The sequence below is a fragment of the Carettochelys insculpta genome, chromosome 7, assembly GCF_033958435.1.
Source record: "Carettochelys insculpta isolate YL-2023 chromosome 7, ASM3395843v1, whole genome shotgun sequence".
NCBI lineage: Eukaryota > Metazoa > Chordata > Testudines > Carettochelyidae > Carettochelys > Carettochelys insculpta.
In genome coordinates, this window is record NC_134143.1 from 6,013,188 (window position 1) to 6,037,139 (window position 23,952).

At 55.3% G+C, this 23,952-nt stretch overlaps 1 protein-coding gene across 1 annotated transcript in view; it reads left to right on the forward strand.

Annotated features, from left to right (window-relative positions):
• PAX2 (paired box 2) overlaps positions 1-23,952 on the forward strand; it is a 90,013-nt gene that overhangs the window by 41,523 nt on the left and 24,538 nt on the right. Inside the window, exons 6-7 of the mRNA XM_074999806.1 lie at positions 21,012-21,187; positions 22,916-23,042. Of these exons, the coding sequence (XP_074855907.1) occupies positions 21,012-21,187; positions 22,916-23,042 (303 nt within the window). The remainder of the gene's footprint in view (positions 1-21,011; positions 21,188-22,915; positions 23,043-23,952) is intronic.

Consider the following 23,952-nt stretch of genomic DNA (forward strand, 5'->3'; position numbering starts at 1 on the left):
TGTGATGGTCAGGAGACCGTCACGATGAAAGGCAGCGCCATCGCACTAGAGCAGGGCTGGGGCGGACTTCCTTTGCAGCCCCAGATTCTCATTCTGAGCCCTGCTCCAGGGCCGGTGACCTCGCTGCTGGAGAAGGGCGGTGTTTGTAGAGACTGGCCCGCGACAATAACTGCAGCATGTGCCAGTGTTACTGGCAATTGGGTCTGCCATGCAGCGATATCCTCCACGAGCCCCGTCGGCATTAGCGGGGCTCAGACCGGTGGCGCGTTATTGGCAGGAGCAGCCATAATGTGTCTGGTATTATTAGGCTCAGCAGCAATAAAACCCACAGGGCCGTTAGCCCTATCAGCGCTAACCTCAGCAGTGGTTTTGTGGGAGAGGAGGTGGACAGGTTGTTATTGTAAGCGGCTATAATACTCGGCCTGCTGGCAGTACGCGCTCTCCAGCGGAGCAGGACAGGATGGACGCGGCTCAGTGTCTTCCTTCGCTTTGGTAGGCCGAGGTTTGGGGGATGGGAATGAGGTACGGCTCAGCGTGGGACGCAGGGCTGTGTCGTCACAGGGGGTGCAACTGTGCTGTGCCGGGTGGGGCTGCTGTGTCACCGCAGGTGGTGTGATTGTGCTGCTCCAGGTGGCTGCATCCTTGCATATGGGTGTGTGTTTGTATTCAGGGTGCGTCCTGTCCTTGTTGGTGGTGCGATTGCGTTGTTCAAGTTGCGTCCTGTCCTTGTTGGTGGTGCGATTGCGTTGTTCAAGTTGCGTCTTGTCCTTGTTGGTGGTGTGATTGCGTTGTTCAAGTTGCGTCTTGTCCTTGTTGGTGGTGTGATTGCGTTGTTCAAGTTGCGTCCTGTCATTGGAGGTGGTGCGATTGTGTTGTTCAGGGTGTGTCATGTCATTGTTGATGGTGCAACTGTGGTGTTCAAGGCGCAGCCTGTCACTGCAGGTGGTGTGATTGTGTTGTTCAAGGTGTGTCGTCACACTGCAGGTGATGGGAGAGTGACGTTCAAGGCGCAGCCTGTCACTGCAGGTGGTGCGATTGTGTTGTTCAAGGTGCGTCCTGTTGTTGGTGGTGCGATTGTGTTGTTCAAGTTGCGTCTTGTCCTTGTTGGTGGTGTGATTGTGTTGTTCAAGGCGCAGCCTGTCATTGGAGGTGGTGCGATTGTGTTGTTCAGGGTGTGTCCTGTCATTGTTGATGGTGCGATTGTGGTGTTCAAGGCGCAGCCTGTCACTGCAGGTGGTGTGATTGTGTTGTTCAAGGTGTGTCGTCATTGTTGGTGGTGTGATTGCTTTGTTCAGGGTGTGTCTTGTCCTTGTTGGTGGTGCGTTTGTGTTGTTCAGGGTGTGTCCTGTCATTGCAGGTGGTGCGACTGTGTTGTTCAAGGTGTGTCCTGTCATTGTTGGTAACGTGATTGTGTTGTTCAAGGTGCAGCCTGTCGTTGCAGGTGGTGCGATTGTGTTGTTCAAGGCGCAGCCTGTCACTGCACGTGGTGCGATTGTGTTGTTCAAGGTGTGTCCTGTCATTGGTGATGTGATTGTGTTGTTCAAAGTGCATCCTGTCATTGTTGGTGTTGCGATTGTGTTGTTCAAGGTGCGTCCTGTCGTTGGTGGTGGTGCGATTGTGGTGTTCAAGGCGCAGCCCGTCACTGCAGGTGGTGCGATTGTGTTGTTGGAGGTGTGAGCAGCCTGGGTCACCCATGGCTTTCCCACTCCCCGGGGAAGAATCCCAGGCACAGCGGAGTGCCCTGGGTTTGGAAAGGGGCTGTTCTGCGGGGCATGCTTGGAGGTTTTCTTTCCTCTACCTGTCCACCTGGCTCTGTGTCGATGAGGGCGAAGGTCTTTCCAAGACACAGGCCTTGCTCTGAGAGCGGAAAGCCAGGAGCTGGGGCTGGCGGGTAGCTCTGGCGGCGGTTCAAAGAACTTCACCCTTCTTGCAGAACTGCGCTGGGTTAAAGGGCTATGTGGAAGTGCTGACCGCCCTTTCCATCCAGGACTCTGGGCTCTGACATGCCCTGTGCCCGAGCCATTAAGATGGGGATGGAGGCTTTTGCGCTTGACTCCATTCCAGGCAAATGGAGTAGAGAACAGGTGTGATGTGCGTGCGGCAGCCTGCATTTGTGTTGTGCTTGAGCAGGCTTGCTGCAGCTGGTTGTGTCAAGGCAGCTGTGCTACAACGCTGTTGTTCAGGGCAGAACAGTTATCTCGCTAGCAGGGGCATAGACGTCTCTTTGCTGGCAGCACGGCTGTGGTGTTCGTGATGGGGCCAGTTGTACTGTTCCTGCTGGTGTGGTAGCTCGCAAGGCTGCAGCTGAAGCAGTCGTGTTGCTCGAGAAGGCACGACTGAATCATTCCTGAGGGAGCCCTTGTGTAGGTGCAGGCAGTGAGGCTGCTCCATTGTAAGCATCACTGTTGTGTCGCTCCTGTTGAGGTGGTTGTGTCACTGCAACAGATGGGGTTGTTGATTGCAGGTGGCAGGGCTTGTGCTGTATGGCTGTGATCCTGGGGGCAGTGCGGGTGTGTTATTGCTACACTGGGATGATGCTATTTCAGGCACCATGGTCACGTTGTTCCGTGTTTTATTGTAGGGTGAGCAGTTGTTATGGGTCACACAGTTGTGTTGCTTCCATGCTTGTGTCGTTATAAGGAGCATATTTATGTTGTTGTCTGTAGCATGATATATTATTGGCAGTGTGACTGTGTCAGCAAAAAAAGGGGAGTATTTGTGTTGTTACAGAGATTCAGCTTTGTGCTTTCAACTGCTGTGCTCTTGAGTAGCCAAGGTGCCTGGGTCCCACCATGGAATTGTATCACTGCCTCTGCCCTGTGTTTGTGTGAGTGCCGTTGGGCGAACGCAGTTGCACGTGGTTGTGTTTTGAGTGTGTATGGGTCACTGGAGGTGAAGCCAGGCGCCGTGCCTGTAGCGTGGTTGTCTTGTTTCATGCCGTGTTCCAGGGTCACTGCAGAGGGAGGCGTGTGCGTTATTTTCTATGACTGCTTTGCGGCAGGCAAATGGTGGTGTTAGTGGCACCGCAGATGGGTGTAGTGTGTTGCCCCATGTGCAAGCCGTCGGCAGCGGGTGTCGGATGTGTTCCTTCCGAGGGAGCTGGCTGTGCGCGAGGAGTGGAGGTGTTGTTTCATGTTGTGATTTTACCCCCCTTTGCCCTCTGACGCTGTTGTTTCAGGCGGCATGGCTGTGCCCGCCCGGGGGTGTGCTGTACCCCTGCAAGCAGCAGCGTCTGTCCTGCACGTACAGCAAGGCCGTGTCAATGCAGGCAGGTGTAGTTAACAGCTCTCGCATGCACCAGGAGAAGCTGTAGCTCTAAGAGACGGTTTATTGTCGGTGAAGCCCCAGCAGCCCGAATGCGGGTCAGATGCCCAAGAACAAGAGCTCAGACTGTAGAATGAACGACCCCTGCCAGTAGCCCGTGTGTCCCTCTCTGAGCCAGGGCAGAGGAACGGCCAGAGAGGGCAGGGCATGTGTGGAACTGGGGAAGCTGAGGGGGAGGTGGCAGAACAAGGCCTAAACAGCACAGCACTGATGAAAGGGGCCAGGATTAACAAACGCCAGTGTGGCGGGGCCAGCACTCGGCGTTGGGATTGTATGAGGTCTGTCTGCAAGCAAAGGAGCCAGCTAGCCTGAGCGTGCACGTGCACTAGCGCGTGCGTGTGCACGAGTTGTGCGTGGGGGAAGGTGGGTGACGTATCACACTGTTAAGCAGACGGGAAGGGAAGGCAGAGTTAAAAGAGTGCATCGCAGAAGGCAGGGTCAATAGCAGAACGCCTGCACAGCTGGAGCTGCTGTTCAGGGCAGTTTGCCACAGATCAGTAACACTGAGGGCAGCCAGATCGGTCCCGGGGTTGTGTTTGTGTGCCTGCGTTTGTGACCCCAGGAACAGATGTGTGTTTGTGTTAGTGGGACTTGTTTCCACTGGTCTGGACATCCGTCCTTGGCAGAGCGGCATGGGATTCATTTGGGTTGTGTAAGCGGTGTGTAGGCTGCCCTGTGCGTTGGAAGCGTCGGTGTGCTGTGGGGGAAGTGCTGTGAATCCTGTGTCTCTGTGGGTGTGTTTTGCGTGCATTTGTGAGTGCTGTGTAGGGTTGTGGCTTTGGGGGTGCATTGTGCATTGTCACATACAATGTAGGTGTCGCTGGATTTATGTCAGCGTTGTGTATGAATATATATTTTTGTGACCGGGGTGTGCTGTGCGTATATTTTTATGTAGGTGGAGGCTGCAATGTGCGTGTGTGCATATTAGGTGTAGGTGTATTTATGCAAGTGTTGTGCATGGTTTGTGGGAGTATTGTGTATGTGTGTGTTAACATCAGTGGCTGTGCATCCAGCCTGATGAGCTGCCATCAGAGCGCATTGTTATCACCCTTCTCTGGTGCTGTGAACCGGGAGGTATGCACAGCTCTTGAAGGGATAAGGGTCCCACAAGGGGTTGCAGCTCCCACAAAAAGATCAGTTTCACAATCAAGCCAGCTTGCTTTGGGGCTGCCTCTAAGCTCCCTCTTTCCATAGGGACTGCTCCCCAGTGCAAACGCCGCCTCGCCCCATTTCAGACCGCGCCCAGCCCTGCACACACAGAAGGCTGGAGCTGGGGGTAGCCAATGGTTCTTGAGCAAGTGTGCTGAGTAGGGCTCAGGACACAGAATTGCACCTGCCCAGGGGGGAAGGAGGCTGGAGACTAACTCCTCTACCTGTGTCATTAAGGGCAAGTTAATTTAGCTGCTCACTTCCCACTGACATGTCCAATGAGAATCACCCAGATAAAACTCCTTGCAGTGCTTCAGAAAATTGCTCTACATGGTCTACCTCGTGTGTCCTCTCTGTGTATTTCATCCCAGATCTCTTGGGGGGCCATCTGTTTCTTGGGGGTCTCAGTGTCAGTCCAGGTATATGCTGCTGCAGGCTGCCTGCAAAGAGGTGGATGTTTGAAACTGTTCTGGACTTTGCATGGGATGGAGCCAGGGGTAACATCGTGGCTGGAGTCACGGCCTAAACGTGAGGGAGCCAAGCAGCACAGGTGGCAATGGGGTAAGGGGGTGGTGGGTGACGTTATGACAAGAACCAGGAGTGACATGGCAGTGGAGTACAGGGGTGCTGTTGTGATGCCCATCAGGGGTTACATGGCAATGAGGTGCTGGTTAATTTTGTGACAAGGGTCAGTAGTAACGGGACAATGAGGCACATGGTGCTGCTGCAGTGAGAGGGAATATGATTGCAAGGGGTGCAGGCGTGACGTTGCAACGGGACACAGGTTGATGTGCTGGGAGACAGGGGCAGTGTGATGGGATCTTTGGTACCATGACATTGGGAGTGGGGTGAGCGCGGGAGTACGATGGCAGTGGGCTGCAGGGGCCTGGCAATGGGGATGGGCAGTGGAGCCTGGGGTAACACGGCAATGGCCCAGTTCAATATAACATTACAGACGGTTCGGGCAGCAGCACCGAAGATCGGTTGGATGTGGCAGAGGAGAAGAGGAGTAATACAGTGATGAGGCTCCAAGCTAGCAAACCTGGGTCTGTCTGACTGGCAGGAAAAGCCAAAGCTGGCTTGTCACAGCCCAAGTTCTGTCCTCCTGTTCCCATTATATTTGCTTGTAAGAGCGGCACTCAATTTTGCAGGTAATTTTCTAGAAAGAATGGAAGGCAGGTGGGAGGGCCGGATAAGGCAGAGATGGCCAAAAGGGGCAGGCCTAAAGCAGGGGGACGGGGATCCGTTGTCGGGTGTTAGAGGATCAAGGTAGCCTAACAACTCGGCTGTATCGATTATGGGGACCCGCTGTAGCGGGCTGTTGGTGGGTCGGGGTAGCCCAGCAACTCGACGGCCTGTATCAGTGACAGGGTCGGTTGTAGCATGCTCTTGGAGGAGCAGGGTAGCCCAGTGACTTGATTGGCTGTATTCCTGACTGGGCTCAGCTGGTGCCAGCGTTGTGATGGGAACTGGTAGCACTGCAGTGGTGGGGAGCCATGATACCATTGGCAGGTGGGGGATCGGGATTAAGGGGGTTAATACCCAGGGGTATCACCATGATAGAGGTCGGGTAGGGCTGGTAGGGGCGCTATTGCCAGCTGCTGGGAAAACAAAGGACCTGCCGGGCAGTAAAACAAAAACAAAGATGACTTGGAAGCACCTGACAGCCCCAATTCATCACAGCCCAAGTTTTTTTTCTCCTGTTCCCATTATATTTGTTTGTAAAAGTGGAAATCAATTTTGAAGGTAATTTTCTGGAAAGAATGGAAGGGAGGTGGGAGGGCTGGTTAAGGCAGAGATGGCAAAAAGTGAAGAAAAAAAAATTTAGGCCAGGCACAGCCCAGGGGCAGCTCTTGGCAAGGTGAAAGAAAATTGCATATTCAATCTCCATGAATCTCCCTCACTGCTGCCCGCCTCCTGCTCGAAAACAATGAAGGCTTTCTCCCCTACGCCATGCAGCACCCAAGTGCCCCCGCTCACGTTAACTTCAGGGTCATTAATTCACCTGATTATTGCAGGAGAAGAGAGGGTTGCAGCAGCATCCGTTCTGAAGTCCTCCCTTGAAAACAATCCTCCTTTGATTAATCTGGGGTGGGGGGGGGGGGATGGGATGGGAGATACTGCGTTGTCTTGGACTTGCGCTGTGCGTGTTTGAAATGGGGAGGAGGTAGCCGACCGGGTTGTGCCCAGCAGGGCGGGAGAGCAAGCCCAGTTGCATATCCGTATTGTGAGGTGATTGCCAATTAAAAGTAGCATGTTCCCCTCTGCAGCTACCTTTCGGGAGGGGAGGTGCAAAGCAGTGTGTGCGTGTGTGTGTGTATGTGCGCGCGCGCGCGCGTGTTTGGTGGGGGCGGTATCTGATCGCGGCTTCTTCAGCAGCTCAGCCGCAGTGTCACCATGCGAGGTGACATTTGAATTTACAATTCCGCTGAGAAAAGCCATTAATTCACAAATTAACATTTCTCCCTCTCTCTCTAGCTCACGCTCTCTCTCTCTCTCTCTCTCTTTCTCTCTCACATGGATGTGCAAGCAATTGAAAAGACAAAGGAAATAGCCTTAAGGAAGAGACTTTACTGCTAGTCTGTCTGTGTGGAGATTGCTACCGCTGCTTCTAGACAGATAAACCAATTACCTGAGCTGCTGTGTGCATGGCAGCCTGCTATTGCCTCCCTTTGTAGAGCTGAACCCTCTGCCGGATTACGCTGTGTGTGTCTCATTAATATAAACCAGCACGACACTGGGTGCTGCCCCCCCTTCGTTCTTTGCAGCGGGCTGGGGTGGAGTGGGGAGTGAAAGGTGGAGGGGAAGAGAAGTAGGGTGTCTCAAGCAGCAGGTAGGGACTAGGCCTTGGACTTTGCCTGCCTGGAGACAGCTGACTTTTGAGAGCAGATGCCAACAGGCGCGGTAACCTATTGCAGCTGTGGTCTCGCAAGGCAGGATGCACGTGCACAGGCCAGCCGGAAATAGGTGCACAGCTGGACACGCAGGCCCAAGGAGGCAAACAGGTGCGTGCTGTGACTATAAACGGGCGTGTATCGGGTCACATTCCTCTCCGTCGCAACCCCACAGGTATCAGGGAAGTGATGCCCAGGGTGAATTTGGCCCGTAGAGACCTGCCTATAACGAGGCCTGGCAGAAGTCCCTTTGCTTATTTCATCATTTCAGCAGGTAACATGGATGCTGATTTTTAAGCATCTTAAGAAACGCTGAGCTATTTCAGTTTCCATAGTGGCAGAACATTGGGGGCAGGGTGGAGTCTGTAATCATTTGGTGGCCGTCAACATCACATATGTAAAGGGAATAGCCCGAAATGCCAAGAAGTTCTCAAGCAGCATTGTTCCGACTTTGCCTTGCTGGAATGTTCAGTTATCGTGGTCCATCACTTTGCACACATAGCGCAAGCTCTGGGGAACCCTTTGTAACTTACAGTGGCGGAGGCTATTTACACGGATCCACCATCCCTCGTTTGCATGCACGTTGTCCCCCTTCCCCTTGCACGCCCACACCTGTTGTGCGTGCCGTGCACACGCAGGTGAAGCCACTCTCTCCAGCACCCGTGTCACTTCTCTCTCACAACCACTGGGGTGACAGTGACATTTTCACGTTGCACCCCACCTCAGCAGTTGTGTCTCTTTGGGGACCACGAACCTAGAAGGTGGCCCAGCCCTTTCATCTCCTTTTGGCACAGGAGGACGTGTTTGGGGAGAAGGACTCCCTGTAATAGGGTTTGTGTGCCATAGGGCCTGTGTGACCCACACACCCTGGTGTGGGTCACTGTCCCATGTTGTGGCACCTAGACATGGAGGAAGAATGAGCCTCCTCTTCAGGCTTAGCTGAGACCCAGCTGGCTTTTAGCTCCAACTGTGGAGGTTTCTGCAGTGAGCTCCAGAGCAGGCTGTGGGTCCCACACTCCCTTTGCTCCCTTCCTGGAGTGCGCCAGCCTCTCCCACAACCCAGCACCCCCGCCGGGCACGGCCGATGGGTGGGGAGCAGCATCCCACGGCCAGGCGCTGGAAGACGGATCGCAATCAGCGAGGGAATCGGCAGGCAGCGCCGGTAATTCAAACCGTCCTGACCGTTCAGTGAACCCGAACCTGCTGACCTTGACGGCAGTAGACAACAGCGGGCTCAGAAATCCCAACCTTTATGGAGGCGTTGGCGGAGGACGGCTCGTGTTCTCTCTCCTCGACCGCATCCCAGAGGCTCTGAGGCCTGACAGTCAATCCCCTGGCACCGATTCGCTCCTAATTTGGCCGTCTCTCTGCCTCTGAGCCCAAGGCGAAGATGACGTAACCTCAAGTCTTGCTTGTTGCCCGCAGATGGGAACCATCCCCAGGAGGCAAGTGTTTGTCTGCTAAGGAAATGCAATGAGCACCTTGCTCCCGGTCTGGGCCAGGGGCAACCCTGTGTTTCCCAGGCAGCTGAGGACCTTCGAAAGGCAGGCATTATTGGAAAGATGGCCCAAGCTCTTTCCTTGTCTGGAAATGGCATCAGATTCTCCAGCTGCCTTTCACTTGGTCCTGGGGGGAGACGGGGAGATCTCACCTAGCAAGTAGGCCACTGTGAGCAAGGTCGCGATTGGAGTAAGAGAGAGCGGGCGCTCCAGCTGAACTCTGCTGCAGGAACTTGCATTCAAGAAAATGCAGCCTATGAAGTTTTAATTCCCCTCCCAGGGAACGTTGGCTCCCCTCCAATCACCGGCCTGGCTGCCAAAAGGCTCCGGGAACAGACGCACCCGCTGGCTGGCTTGGCTGCCGAGGTTAAGGTCCTGTGTGCATCAAAGATGTCTCCGGTAGTGTTTGGGCCCCGGAGATGAATTATCTGCCTTGAACTCTGGGAACCTCAGTCTTGTCTATGGGAGAGGCCTGAGGAACTGCACCGGCTGCTTCCAGTGGGTCCCCGTGCAATTTGTGTCCACTTTAAGGTTGCCAGAGTGGTGCAAAGGGAGAGGCCCCAGCTATCAAAGAACCCTAGAACACTAGAACAGGGAGGGACCTTGAGAGGTCATTGAGTGCAGTTCCCAGCCCTCCCGGCAGGACCAAGTTCCCCCCTGTTTGATGTTTATCCAACCTGTTCCGAAGTAGCTCCAGTGACAGAGAATCTACAACCTCCCCAGGCAATTCATTCCAGCGTTCGACCACCCTGACGGTTAGGAAGTTTTTCCTAATGTCCAACCTGAGCCTCCCTTGCTGCAGTTTAAGCCCATTGCTCCTTGTCCTGTCCTCAGAGGCCAAGGAGAACAATTTTTCTCCCTCCTCCTCCCATGTATTGTTCCCCAGAGCTGTGTCCAGTGCCCAGCTCCACTGGCTGTAGGGCTGGTTCCTCCTTCTTCCAGGCCGGAGAGTGCTGGTGGTGCTGTTTGATTCGGGGCAGCAGCCCAGGCCAGGGTGGGAAGCCTCCCTTGTCCCCCCCCGCTGCATTCATCAGCAGCTCACAGGTGTTGTGCAGCTGCCAAGGCAGAGAATTTCCATGGGCGCAGCTGGTAGGCCGGCCGCGGAAGGGGGTCTGCGTGTCTCCCTGGAACAGGCTCCTAATGAAGTGTCTTCACTAGGCACTTAATTAAACTTTAACGTGACACCAATTGGACATGAAACACGCCAAGCTCTGCAGGCCTGCTTAACCCTCCCTCGGCTACTTCTCCGCAAGCAATGCCCTGGCAGAAGGCAGAACAACATGACCCTAGCTGGTCTCTCGGAGGGGAGAAGGCCTGCGCAGCCACCCAGAATTCTGGGCAGGGGGAAAAGGAAGGCAATTCCAGAAAGACAGGCCCCAAGACAGGCGTTCGACCCTGCATCCAGAATGGAACTTTCCCCTATTTTGGAAGGATTTGGTAGAGTCCCATCCGATTTCATGCCTGTGACGTGGGTGGGAGAGGTGATTATCCGCTGGGGTTGTCAAAGTCTGGGTGGGGCTCTGCCCTTGTGCATGTGGAAGTGTTTCGCTAACGATTAGCAGGCCTTGTGCTGCTTGAAGGGACTGGTTCCTCTCTCTCTCTCATTTGACAGTGATGGAGCATCTTTCGTACAGGCGTATCCCAAAGAGCTCGAGGGAACGAGGGCACAGTGACTCTGTTTATATGGTACTGAAGGAGGCTACCTATCGTTGCCGGGAGTTAGAGAATTGCACGCGTGCAGCGTTTCAGGGTGTTGCACTTTCCAGTGCCCTTTCTGTCGCAGTTCAGTTGCTCTGTGAGACAGAAAGAGAGATGTTTTGGAGAGTTTCACTATATAGGCACCGTGTTAGTCCTCGCTGAAATGCAGCTAAGTCTGGGGTGCAGCACCACTGTTACTGAACAGCACAGAGCAGTGACACTGCAGTTGAGGAAGGAGACTGGGATGTCCAGTTGAAACTGCGGGCAGGGATTTCACTAGGCAGTCTGTAATCGCTCAGGTTGGAATTTGTCAGGCCAGCTGGGTTAACGTCTGCACTCTTGCAAAAAGTGCCAGGGGAATTTTAACGACTCAGGGTGATCAGAGCCTTTGTTTTATGGCACATCAAAAAGATGGCAGCCTCTAACAACCCCCCTCTGGGGCACTGGCTCACTGCTGACTCAGAAGAATGTCCAATAAAATGATTCACCGGCACCTGGCTCAGGCCAGGAGTGTGTGCCTGGGGACAGGGTTGTGAGATGGGCACAAGGCAAAAGGAAGTGTGGGTGTCTGAGGCAGACAGGGCCGGGCCATGGGGGTATGGGATGGAGTGAAAGCAGAACAGACAGAGAATAGGAAGTACAGAGGGTGGAGAGGCTGAATGAGACCAGTTCAGTCTGGGAAGTGCAGAGAGCTGCCTTGGCCTCAGGCTGGGATTCCTGAGCTCGGACAGCCCACAGCTCCATCATGGCCCTGGCCAGGAAGGTGAGCCCCTCAAGAAGCAGGCAGACGGGGTGGCACGGATTCCACCGTCTCCTCCTTGTCTTTATTGGTTCCGGTAATGGTGTTGATTTGCATGTCAGGCAAAGCACTGCTTGGGAAAAAAAAATCCCCTCTGAGCGTGGCAGTGTCAGCGCTCGCTGTTGTTCGACAGTGTAAAATTAAATTAATAAAGCCCCCAACACAGGAAAACATAACAGGAAATTAATGGCCTTTACTGTCGGTCTGATGCAGTCATTTGCAACCCTGCTTTCCGCACCAAAGGCTTCATAAATGCAAGCAGTTTCTCTAAACAAGCATAGTTAGGGCTGTGTGTGATGTAATGTTTTGCTGTGCTTGTGTCCTTAGGAGCTAACCAAAGCCACCCTTTAATATAAGCTCCCCCAGGGGATCCTCAGCAGGTCCAGCAGCAGGTCGTGCTGGCTCACGATCTGAACGGAGAGAGCCATACGCCATGACGAAGGCAAGCAGGTCTCCTGGCCTGGGCGATGGAGCAGCAGTTGAATTAGCCAGGCTGCTGCAATCTCCTCAGCAGCTCCCTGCTGGAGGAAATGTAGATGCCAGCTGGGGAGGGGATTTCAATGCCTGACCCTCAGCAGGCATAAATTTGCACCATGCCCTTGAAATGCATGGGGCAGCACCACCTTACACCCTTCGGGGGGCTGGCCAGTGGTGTAATACCACAGCTGCTGCTCCACTGAGCAGGTATGGACATCGACGGGGCAAACCCAACGGCGTTTGCAAGAGTTAACGTTGCCAATTACACTGGTGTAAACCCAGAGGGATTCCACTCACTGCAGGTTTACTCCAGTGGAACTGGGCAGAATTTGGCCAGTCGACTCCAACACATCACAGAGAGCCATCAGGCTGTGCTGAGCACACAGGGTCTAACCACCGTACACCCTACCCGGAAACAGCACAGCCACAACCAGCAAAGCAACCCCCCAGCATGCGCGCCCGCACTCCAACATGGTTATAGCCACACGCGGCAGATGCACTCAGTACAGACGAGCCTGCTCGCTCACCGCCTCGGGCGTACAACCAAACGGAGCGACTGCTCAGTACCTGTGGTGTCCCGCAGACCTGGGCTGAATTTGAATGTGTACATTTGCAAACTGCATTAAAGGCATAGGATTTCTGCGTGCACCTTCATGAAACTCATGTTTGCGTGCTCCAGAGAAACCCAATGCACAATTTGCACCCCAAGCCATTGAATGTTTGCACCCAGAACTGAATAAATACGCGTTTGCCCTCCCTAAACCTGGCGTAAACTGCCAGCTGTTTGCATGCATAGATTTCATCCCCTGCACAGCTGCATGCACAATATTAAATGCACCTAAGCCCCCATGATTACGAGTAAGATTGCACCTCCTGTATTAAATAGCAGTGCATGTATGACCTAGTCCTTTCGGTACCCATACCCCCATCTGTACCTGCAGCCTTCCTCACTCTGACTCATCAGCCTCGCTGGTACTGAGCACACACAGCCGTTCTGCCCTTCACACCTCCCCCGGCCCTGATACACAGCAAATGTGTTCAGGCCCCGGGTACAACCTGCTTGTTGGCATATGGTTTGCACACAGAGGTTCAGACACAGGTTGACCCGATTCATATGGACATGGGGGTTAAAACACAGATTTGGTTCTTGAAGGCTAGTGGCTTCTCCCGAGCTGCTGCGCCCCACCCGCTCTCCCTGCGATGACCCCACCATACCAACCCCTTTGTTTACCTCATTGCCCTCCTCACCTTCCTTCATAGGGTGCTGCCATGTCAGGCAGTTCCTTCCCAGCTGAATCGTGAGCATCTCGACTCCCCGCCCTTCCCCAGCACCTGCCTGCTCCAGTGTCCTCAGTCAGAGCCCCTGCGTTCTGGCAGCCCTGCTGCTCGTGGCATTGACGCACCCCCACATGGGGATAACCTCAATATAGGGCAGAGCCCTCTGGGGGCAGCTGCCACCCCAGCATTGCAGCTTCCTGCTGGCTGGGCCCAGAGAGCGGCATGAGCTGTACCTGCCGCTTTCTGCCCCTGTTAGGCAGAGAAGGCCTCTTCGGACATTGCAAAGGCTTAAAATCGCAGTGAGCGTTGAGGGGCCAAACTCAGGTGTTCTCCTCTTGGCCTCTCACATCAGGCTGGCCTGAACCCTGAAGCAGGAGGCTTAATCCCCCATCCTGAGGGTCTTTGCTGGGGGTTTGCTGGCGCCAGGAGAGCTGCCAGGGCCTGGGGGAAGTGCTGTGCGGGGTGTGTGTAGGGCCGGCTGCCGTGAATGACAGGCGCGGCGTATTGATCGCATTCTGAACTCGGCCCGGCCGATGGAAGGTAATTAATGACTCCATTTGCCTCAGTACCGAGGAGAACAATTGAGTTTGAAACGGCAACAACTGGCAGTGCGGAGAAAAGCCTCCCCCCACCCCGACTCCCGCGGGGGGTGTCCAGGAAAGACACCTGACAGGCCCCGGCGGTGCTGGGAACCAGCCGCGCGTCAGAGGGGGAAAAGTAGGGGAAAGGAGGAAGGGGAAGCGCAGCCCAGCTGTGGGGAAGTCAGAGGGCAGGTGGAGGAGGTGTGGGTGCTGGGAGCAGAGCCCACCTCAGGCAGAGGGCCAGGGATCAGCCGGCCAGTGTGAAAAATTGGGATGAGATATGAGTAGGGGGGTGCGGAGGCGGTGGGGAAGTCCCAAGTCTCAGGACTGCCCCGGACACCGGGTCGTCCTAGGCCAGGGCAGCGCTGGGCCAGAGAGAGGGCAGGGGACGGCCCCCAGGCCAACAAAACAGACAGCGTGCTAGCTGCAGCTTGGCTTACTCGGATGCATGCCACGATGTGGTGGCCCTTGCCATGCTGCTGGGCGGGTGTGCACAGGGTGGACGCGATCATGTTTGCTATGCGTGTGGGTGTGATTGGTAACGCCACCAGGCCCTGCCTGAGCTCAGGGCGCCACGGTACTGCATGCTGTGCAAACACGGTGGGAGAGGAGAGTCCCTGCCCCAGAAAGAGCACCGTGGGAGCGTTGTGTCGTTCGTACGGGTGTTCTTCTGAGAGACGCAAGCATGTCCGTGTCATCCGGAGAGCTGTGGCCGTGATACAGGGGGTCCTGGTGTTTCTTACACCATGGAAACACACGGACCCCGTGGGCTGTTTCTGTGGTACAGCGGGTGCTGGTGTCATTGGTACACTGGAAACACACTGACCCCGTGGGCTGTTTCTGTGATACAGGGAGTCCTGGTGTCATTGGTACACTGGAAACACACTGACCCCGTGGTCTGTTTCTGTGGTACAGGGGGTCCTGGTGTCATTGGTACACTGGAAACACACGGACCCCGTGGGCTGTTTCTGTGGTACAGGGGGTCCTGGTGTCATTGGTACACTGGAAACACACTGACCCCGTGGGCTGTTTCTGTGGTACAGGGGGTCCTGGTGTCATTGGTACACTGGAAACACACTGACCCCGTGGGCTGTTTCTGTGATACAGGGGGTCCTGGTGTCATTGGTACACTGGAAACACACGGACCCCGTGGGCTGTTTCTGTGGTACAGGGGGTCCTGGTGTCATTGGTACACTGGAAACACACTGACCCCGTGGGCTGTTTCTGTGGTACAGGGGGTCCTGGTGTCATTGGTACACTGGAAACACACTGACCCCGTGGGCTGTTTCTGTGGTACAGGGGGTCCTGGTGTCATTGGTACACTGGAAACACACTGACCCCGTGGGCTGTTTCTGTGATACAGGGGGTCCTGGTGTCATTGGTACACTGGAAACACACGGACCCCGTGGGCTGTTTCTGTGGTACAGGGGGTCCTGGTGTCATTGGTACACTGGAAACACACGGACCCCGTGGGCTGTTTCTGTGGTACAGGGGGTGCTGGTGTCATTGGTACACTGGAAACACACTGACCCCGTGGTCTGTTTCTGTGGTACAGGGAGTCCTGGTGTCATTGGTACACTGGAAACACACGGACCCCGTGGGCTGTTTCTGTGGTACAGGGGGTCCTGGTGTCATTGGTACACTGGAAACACACTGACCCCGTGGGCTGTTTCTGTGGTACAGGGGGTCCTGGTGTCATTGGTACACTGGAAACACACTGACCCCGTGGGCTGTTTCTGTGATAGAGGGGGTCCTGGTGTCATTAGTACACTGGAAACACACTGACCCCGTGGGCTGTTTCTGTGGTACAGGGGGTCCTGGTGTCATTGGTACACTGGAAACACACGGACCCCGTGGGCTGTTTCTGTGGTACAGGGGGTCCTGGTGTCATTGGTACACTGGAAACACACGGACCCCGTGGGCTGTTTCTGTGATAGAGGGGGTCCTGGTGTCATTAGTACACTGGAAACACACTGACCCCGTGGGCTGTTTCTGTGATAGAGGGGGTCCTAGTGTCATTAGTACACTGGAAACACACGGACCCCGTGGGCTGTTTCTGTGATAGAGGGGGTCCTGGTGTCATTGGTACACTGGAAACACATGGACCCCGTGGGCTGTTTCTGTGGTACAGGGGGTCCTGGTGTCATTGGTACACTGGAAACACACAGACCCCGTGGGCTGTTTCTGTGACACCCTTGGGTGTCCCTGTGTCACCTGCCAGCATGTTTTCATTCTACCCGTCGAGCTGTTTCTGCAACACCCCTGGGGGTGTTTCTGTGTCACCATGCGGCATTCCCACATTGTCTGTTACTGTGTTTCTGTCACACCCAGCAGGGTGTTGAGGTGTCTCTTGTCAGGCAGTTATGCTGGTTGTGCAGTTTTTGTCTCCTGGCTGCTCCTCGGGTACGGAGGTGGTTCCCATTCCATCTCTGGGAGTGGTTGTGGTTGTGCTTACACCAGTCACACACTGCTGAAAGATTTTGACTGAGGCCCCTGGTCGAGCTCTGAAGCCATTCGCACAGGCCTTCCCAATCTTACACGCAGGGCCTGTGTCACTGGGAGGGTGGGGTCCCTGGGCCAGGCATGAATGAGGTGGTCGCTTGCCAATCCAAAAGGTGTTGCCAAGTTACCTGGGCACTCGCGTGCTTGTCACCTGTCCAGTAATTCTGCCTGCCACCCAGCTTCACCAGAATAAAGCCTTCTGCCATCTCTTCCTGTCTGCCGAACACTGGCCGCACCCAGCTGACCCCCTCTCCTCTCAGAACCTCCCAGCTTCCTCGGAAGCCTTCCTCCGTGAGCCTTCCCAGCCCCAGAAACTCTCTTGTGATGTGAGCTCTTCTCCTCACCCTTCCACCTTCTGAGCAGCCCCGGCCTCTTCTCCATCATCCTCTGCTTCCAAGGATCCCACCACACAAGGGTCCCCTCTTACATCTCACTCTCTAGGGTCCCCAATTGCTCATCACAATGCCCATCTCCATGGAATTTCCTTCTGTCTCCAGCTCCGTGCTCTTTCCCCCAAAGGCTCCCTTCACTCTGATATCCCCTGTCATCCCCCATCCCATCCCCAGGGTGTCCCTCTCCTCTCCTCTGTTATTCTCTCTTACTCTCCCACCTGTGGAGCTGCCAAACCTGGGGATTTCGTAGCCATTCTTAGGCCATTTGGGCCTCAGGAAGTCCTGTGACTGGGTGAGACTCACAGCTCTCCCTTTTTAAAAAACAGAAGTCAGTTCCTAGCCCTCCGGGTTGCAGCTGAACAGGACTTCAGCACCCCTTTTTGTTCATGTGATTTTTGAGACGGTTTCATGATTTTTGGGGACCGAGCTTGACTGGTGGAACTTGGTGAGCTAGCAACATTTCCCCTGGGAACCCCATTCTGGAGGGTCCCCTGCCTCTGACCCTACCTGCACTTCAGCTGCCTCTCAGGGACAGTATAGCAACTCAAAGCACGGACGGAGGGGACCTGCTTCCACATGTGTATGAAAATAGCACTGATCTCAAAGCACTTGGCAGGGTTTCAGGGTATTTATCCTGTGAAGCAGGGAGGTGGTCTGATGTGCGTCCATGGCTACGTCTACACGTGCCCCAAACTTCGAAATGGCCACGCAAATGGCCATTTCGAAGTTTACTAATGAAGTGCTGAAATGCATGTTCAGCGCTTCATTAGCACGCGGGCGGCCGCAGCACTTCGAAATTGACGCGCCTCGCTGCCGCGCGTCTCGTCCAGACGGGGCTCCTTTTTGAAAGGACCCCGCCTACTTCGAAGTCCCCTTATTCCCCATGGACTTCGAAGTAGGCGGGGTGCATTTGAAAAGGAGCCCTGTTGGGACACGACGCGCAGCAGCGAGGCGCGTCAATTTCGAAGTGCCGCGGCCGCCCACGTGCTAATGAAGCGCTGAACATGTATTTCAGCGCTTCATTAGTAAACTTCGAAATGGCCATTTGCGTGGTCATTTCGAAGTTTGGGGCATGTGTAGACACGGCCCATGTGTCCAGCCACCTCACCATTTTCGCTGCCCTCCGCTGGACTCTCTCCAACTGGTCCACGTCCTTTCTGTAGTGGGAGCCCAGAACTGGACACAATACACTAGCTGTGGCCTCACCACGTTCCCTGGCTGATGCCCATTTTACAGATGGGAAGTGAGACACAGTCAAGCTTATCTTAAACCAGGGCACCCAGAGCAGAGAATTAAAACTGGTTCTGCAGGCCCTAGGCCAGAGAACCATCCTTCCTACCCCTAGAGAGTGTTCAGGAGCTGACCCAAGCCCAGACCAGCGAGGGGCTGTTCAGACCAGCTACTCTGACCTCCTTCTTAGCCCGGGCCAAAGAGCCTCCAGGCCCATAACTCCTGTGTGAGCTGAAGTGTCCTTGTGTCCTTTCTGCTTAGAACTTTCCTTGAGTGCCAGGCACTGATCCCTTCTCCACCTGGTCCCTCTTTCTCTCTCTTGCTATGGTCCCTCCACTCCCTCTCTCCTTCCTTCCTCCCCCTCTCTCGGGGACTGAGCAGGCCCCGGCAGCGTCCCACCAGGCCCTGAGTTTACCAACAAAAATAACAAACAAATAAATAAATATATAAAAAGGTCAGTGAGCAGAGCAGAAATAACCCCTAAAAACAGTGCTATCAGTGGGACATGATTGATCAATTGAATTCCATAGCAGCTGAAAAATGTGGGATTAAGTAGTGTATTATACGCACAATGAGTTGAGGCATGATGTTCATTTCAAGTTCATTTCGCCAGCCCTCTGCCACCAGATCAGGCAATCAATAGAGGCAGCAGATATCATATATCACCGCTCTCCGTGCTGGGGAGAGAGCGCCATAATCTCTCGCAAATTTAGAGTGACAGATTTGTCAAGATCTGAAGGGCCCCTGAATAAATGAAGGAAAAGAGACTCCTGCAGCAACTTAAGAAAGCTCCTGCACACACCAGCCTGGCCAGTGCCCAGGAACCTGCGCACAGAGCTGGAGGAGACACACGAGTGCAGGCCCAGAGCACACGCACAAAGGCACAGGCGTAAATTGCAAATGCAGATGCATAGCAACGCATGCCAACGGCCGAGCAGATGAACAGAGAAGGGGAAGCTTTGCCACCTCCCTACGCCACGGACATGCAGGCGAACAAATAACTGAAACAACAGGTAACCAGACCCCTGGGGCGAGATGCAAGCCCTCCTGGGCCTAGGATCACCCAGCACCCCCAAACAGGCAGAGGGATGTGCACAGTGACATACCAGGTTCTCTGCACACACTCATGTAGACCGACACACCCTTCTTTCCAGGCTGAGGCGCGCGCGCGTGCACACACACACATACACACACACCCTCTTTGTCAGCAAGGCTGCAGATTTCCCAAAGAGCCGCTTGCCGGTGTTCCTTGGGCTCTCAGCTGAGCGCCGGTGTTTTCACTATTATTTCTGCCCCTGGAGAGACGAAAGCCACTGTGACTTATGAGGCCTGAGGTGTGTGTGAACATCACCCCCAGACCTAACAGCCAAAGCTTGGTGGTCAAGCCCCCTGCGCTGCAGTCCTTGCTCTGCCTGGATACAGGGCTTGGCCCCATGGAATGAGACCAGAGAGAGGGGGAAAGGGCATAGCACCAGGAAGAGCCCCCCCGGCCCCCAGGCTGCGGAGAGCGAAGGCAAAGGGGGTCTTGCAGGCAGGGGAAGGCTGCCAGCTGGGACAAATCAATATGTAATATTTTCTCTGGTTGTACAAGTGGCACTGGACTAGGTTACTGTATATAATGTGCTATTGATTATATCATATCGTATAATCACCTGTAAAGGGATAGCTCTCACCGCCAGGAGGGAGCAGGCCGGGCGGGTCCTCTGGGCCGCGGGAGTTTGGTCTCGGGTCGGAGTGGGAATGGTGCCGGGGAGGGAATCGCTCGCTGGAGGGAGGGTGAGTGAGCGAGTGCCCAAAGCACTCAGGGGCACTGGGGGGCAGGCTGCCTGAGACACAGCAGGGAAGGGCTGTAGGGTCTGCACTTCACGAGGTCCTCAATCCCAACCCCCTTCTGGAAGCAGGGACAGTCCCAACCAAGTCACCTCAGCCACGGCTTTGTCAAGCCGGGACTTAGGGAGCTCTTGGGGAGGAGATTCCACCCCCTCCTTAGGTAACCCTCTCCAGAGCTTCACTGCTGTCCCAGGGAGGGAGCTTGCCCTAAGCTAGACCTCCCCCACTGCTCCTCGCTCTGCTATCTGTCGCCCCTGAGAACAGCCTCTCTCCACCCACTGTGGAACCGCCCTTCGGGTACCTGAAGGCTGCAGTCAAACGCCCCCTCACTCTTCTCTGCTACAGACCAAACAAGCCCAAATCCCTCAGCCGGTCCTCGTAAGCCCTGTGTCCAGTCCCCTCACCGTTTTTGCTGCCCTCCGCTGGACTCTCTCCAGCTGGTCCACGTCCTTTCTGTAGTGGGAGCCCAGAATTGGACACAATACGCTAGCTGTGGCCTCACCACGTTCCCTGGCTGACCCAGCAACCTGGCATCTGGGCAGGCGGCACAACAGACAGGCTGGCCTGGGAAGGGCCATCGAACAGAGTGGAACACGAGTCAGGGGAAGGCTGAAAGGAGGGAGATGTTGACCTTTGGTGGGACGGGGGTTATTTCGGCAGGTCGGGGAGATGGAGGTGGATGTGTCTCACACAGCAGAGGGAGCTTACGACCTGGACAGACTCACCTCAGACAGGACATGGGGAGAGCAGAGACGTCTTGCCTTGGGTGGGGGTTAGAAGGCAGACGGACCCGCCTGAGGCGGGATGGGGGGTCGGAGCAAAGATGGACTCACCTCAGGCAGGACAGAGGGTTGGAGCAGAGATGGAGTCTCCTGAGGGGCGCTTGGGGGGGTCTAACAAACGTGTCACCGATTTGGTGCCACCCCCCAGCACTCCCTCAATTCCAGGTGTTTTGGGTGTGCTGTGATTTGGCTACACGCCCCCGTCCCTCAGGCCCATCGCCGCGTCTCCGGTGGTCCCCGCGCAAAAGCTAATCTCTGCGCTCTGCTCCCATTTTACGCTCCGCAGTGGAGATTTGGCGATTTTTAACACTGGAAATCAGCGGAACTGAAACTCATCTCTGAGCCGAGTGCCATTCTCCATGGCCTCCAGCGTGCCGGGCGGCCCTGCAGTGATGTTCCCCATGGAAGCCGGGGCACAGGGACTTGGCCCAAGGCCCCTCAGCTGTCGGGTCCCCATGGGGGGACCTTTCCTTTCCTGGCTCCGATGGGCCCTGCACAAGCTGCTCTGAGCCAGCAAACCCGTCTCTTCAGAGCCTGGGTGGGGCTAACTCCCAGTTCTCTCTTTGTGTCCCACAGATGTGTCGGAGGGCTCTGTTCCCAACGGCGACTCCCAGAGCAGCGTGGACAGTTTGCGGAAGCACCTGCGTGCTGACACCTTCACCCAGCAGCAGCTGGAAGCTTTAGATCGAGTCTTTGAACGTCCTTCTTACCCTGATGTCTTTCAAACATCAGAGCACATCAAATCTGAGCAGGTAGGGGCCTGGACCAGCAATGTGGGCACAAGCAGCCGCCGGGCAGGCACGCAGAGGATACGGCAGGGACTCTTCATGGCTCGCTCACACACGCACCCCGGCTCCCACACCAGCTGGGCGGGCGCCTACCTTGGCACTTACGTAGACGTGAGCGTGCGGCTTTGTGGACGCACACCGACACGTGCATCCCTCTCTGCACGGACACGCATTGCGTGGGCTCCCACGTGCACCCCGGCATGCATACGTCATTGCATGGAAATGTGCAAATTCAGTAAGCAGGAGCAAAGCACCTGCTCCACATCCCACAGGCTTCTCTCCAGTGGCCCAGCTCCTCTCCGGGCTTCCGCAGCGCCTGGCCTGCACTCCGCCTTTTATCCCGAAAGCTGTTTGTCTTAATAAAAGGAAAATCAAAAGTCCTTTTAAACCGCCCCAAGCCATAAACCAACAAAGGAAGGGAAGGAGAAGCTGGCGGCGGACTCCCTTCATCCCCGAGTCCCTGGCTTTATTACAATGAATAACCTTTATTTACTTTCATTAGACTATTAAACACCGACACAGTCATTTTTCCCCCTCAAACTCAGAGCAGGGCCCATAAAGCAAATCCAAAGCCTAATTGAGTTCATTTTAATTTCTCTCCGATCACAGCGAATTACTCTGGTGATAAATCAGGGGGCAGGCTCACCCCCAGTAGAAGGCCTAATTTGCAGCTAATTACAAAACTGATTTCTACAGGAAGATCAATACGAGAAGGAATTGGAAATGACTAGGCAATCGCGGCCGGACGGGGACAGGAGGGGGCAGGGAGGGGGCAGCTCACAGGGAGCGTACGGCGGGGGAGGGCACGGGTAGGTCGGTTGGTGAGGCGGATGGAAAAAAACGCAGCAGAGAGAGCAGAAAATCAGTTTTAATTTAACGTAATATTAATCAGAGCAACTTTTCCTGGGGTTTTTGGTCCCTCTTGTTTCTCTGGCTCCCGTGTCTGGTCTGGAGGCTGCCACAATGAAAAGGCAATTACCAGTGCCTTTCGGACAGGACACCCTTTCCAATTCAATGGCTGTCCCCCTCCCACCCTTCTGTTAGCCATGTGGTCTCCCCCCTCCCCAATTTCATACCTCGATGCACAAAGTGACGGGCGCCGGGGGGGTGGGGGGGAGAAATGAGGCTGCTTTGTTTTTCAAGAGCTGGGAAAGAGGTGGAGGGGTGCAGAATCTCCCAGCACACTGAGCTGAGATATAAAGGGCACTGGCCTCGGCAGGCCCCGGCGTGCAGCAGAAATGCCCCGATATCCCCGTCCTTTCCATTGCAAGCTCCTGCCCCAGCCATGGGGGGCAGGCGTGTTAGCCGGGCCCTCGCCCTGACTTCGCCAGAGAGGTTGCTACATCCCTTCTTGCTCCCCCCCGGAGCCTCTGAGCACAAATGTCCACCCACAGGCCCGGAAGCACAGCCCCCCAGGGAGAACAGGCCACCTCCTCTGCTCGGCTGCGGCTGGCCCCTCTCTGTTGTAGCTACCCAGGCAGGGGAGAAGCCGCTGCTCTCAGCAGAAGTGAGGGTCCCACCCCCAGCTCCCTGTCCCCCACCACCTTTCACCTGCATCTGCTCTGATTCCGCCTCCTCCTCCTCTTCTCCCATCTGTGCAGGGGTCGGCGGCGCCCCCTCCCTCCCCATCTGTAGCCATCCTCTTTCTCTCGGTGCATCGGTAGTGAGCTGTCTCTCTCCTCTCTTCCCCAGGGTAATGAGTACTCCCTCCCAGCTCTGACCCCTGGGCTTGATGAAGTCAAGTCAAGTCTATCTGCCTCTGCTAACCCAGACCTGGGCACTAACGTATCAGGACCCCAGACCTACCCCGTGGTGACCGGTAAGATGCCTCCTTTTCTTTTCTCCCCTTCTCGTCCCCACTCGCTGCCGTGTTTGGACTCTGATTGCCAGATGCAGCTCTGTGGCCAGCACTGCCACAGGCTGAGAGCTGGGGGGATATGTGAGCTAAAGAAAAGGTGAGGACTCTAAGCACAGGCAGCCAGGGGGATGGATGTGTGCTGTGTGTTGGTATAGGCTAGGCAGACGGAGAAGACAGGCTGTTTTGCTCTGTCCTTGCTGTCTCCTTTGTGTTTGGAATGACTGACTCATTGGTCACGGGTGGACGTCTGAGGGAGAACGAGGTGCTGAGGGCTGTTGGGCCCCTACGTTTGGCTGGGATACATGCAAGCCCCGACTCTCTGTTCCAAGCCGGGACAGGTCAGCTACCCTGGCGAAGCTCCCCACCCTGCCCAGCTCCCAGTGCATGTGTCTCTGACAGCATCTGCCAAAATAACTTGGCTCCCAGTTCCCCATCCCCTCCTAGCTGGGATGCAAGTGGGTGACCAGAGGGAGGACAAGGGGACGAGAAGTGAAATGGCTTGGGGACTGGCACACCAAGGAGCCCCGGCTAATTTCCTGGCTGTAGCCACATGTGGGGCCGGGCTAGTGCTGGTGGGGCGCCTTCGTGCTGGAGTTGTTGCCCAGAGCCACAGTCCAGCACAAAGAGGAGTGGCTAAGAAGTGGCTTGGCTGGTCTGGAAGTATCTGAGGGAACAAGTTCTCGACACTCAGCTGGCCGGTCTGGTAGAGAGAGGCCTGACCCCACCCAATGGCAGGAAGAAGCAGCTAGACCAACTCACGCTGGCAATAAGGCATGGCTGGCGGTTCATGAGAGGGACTGGTTGTAGGGTGATTTACCCAGGGGTGTGTTGGGTTTGACCACTTTTAAGTCACGGTGGAACGTTTTCCCAA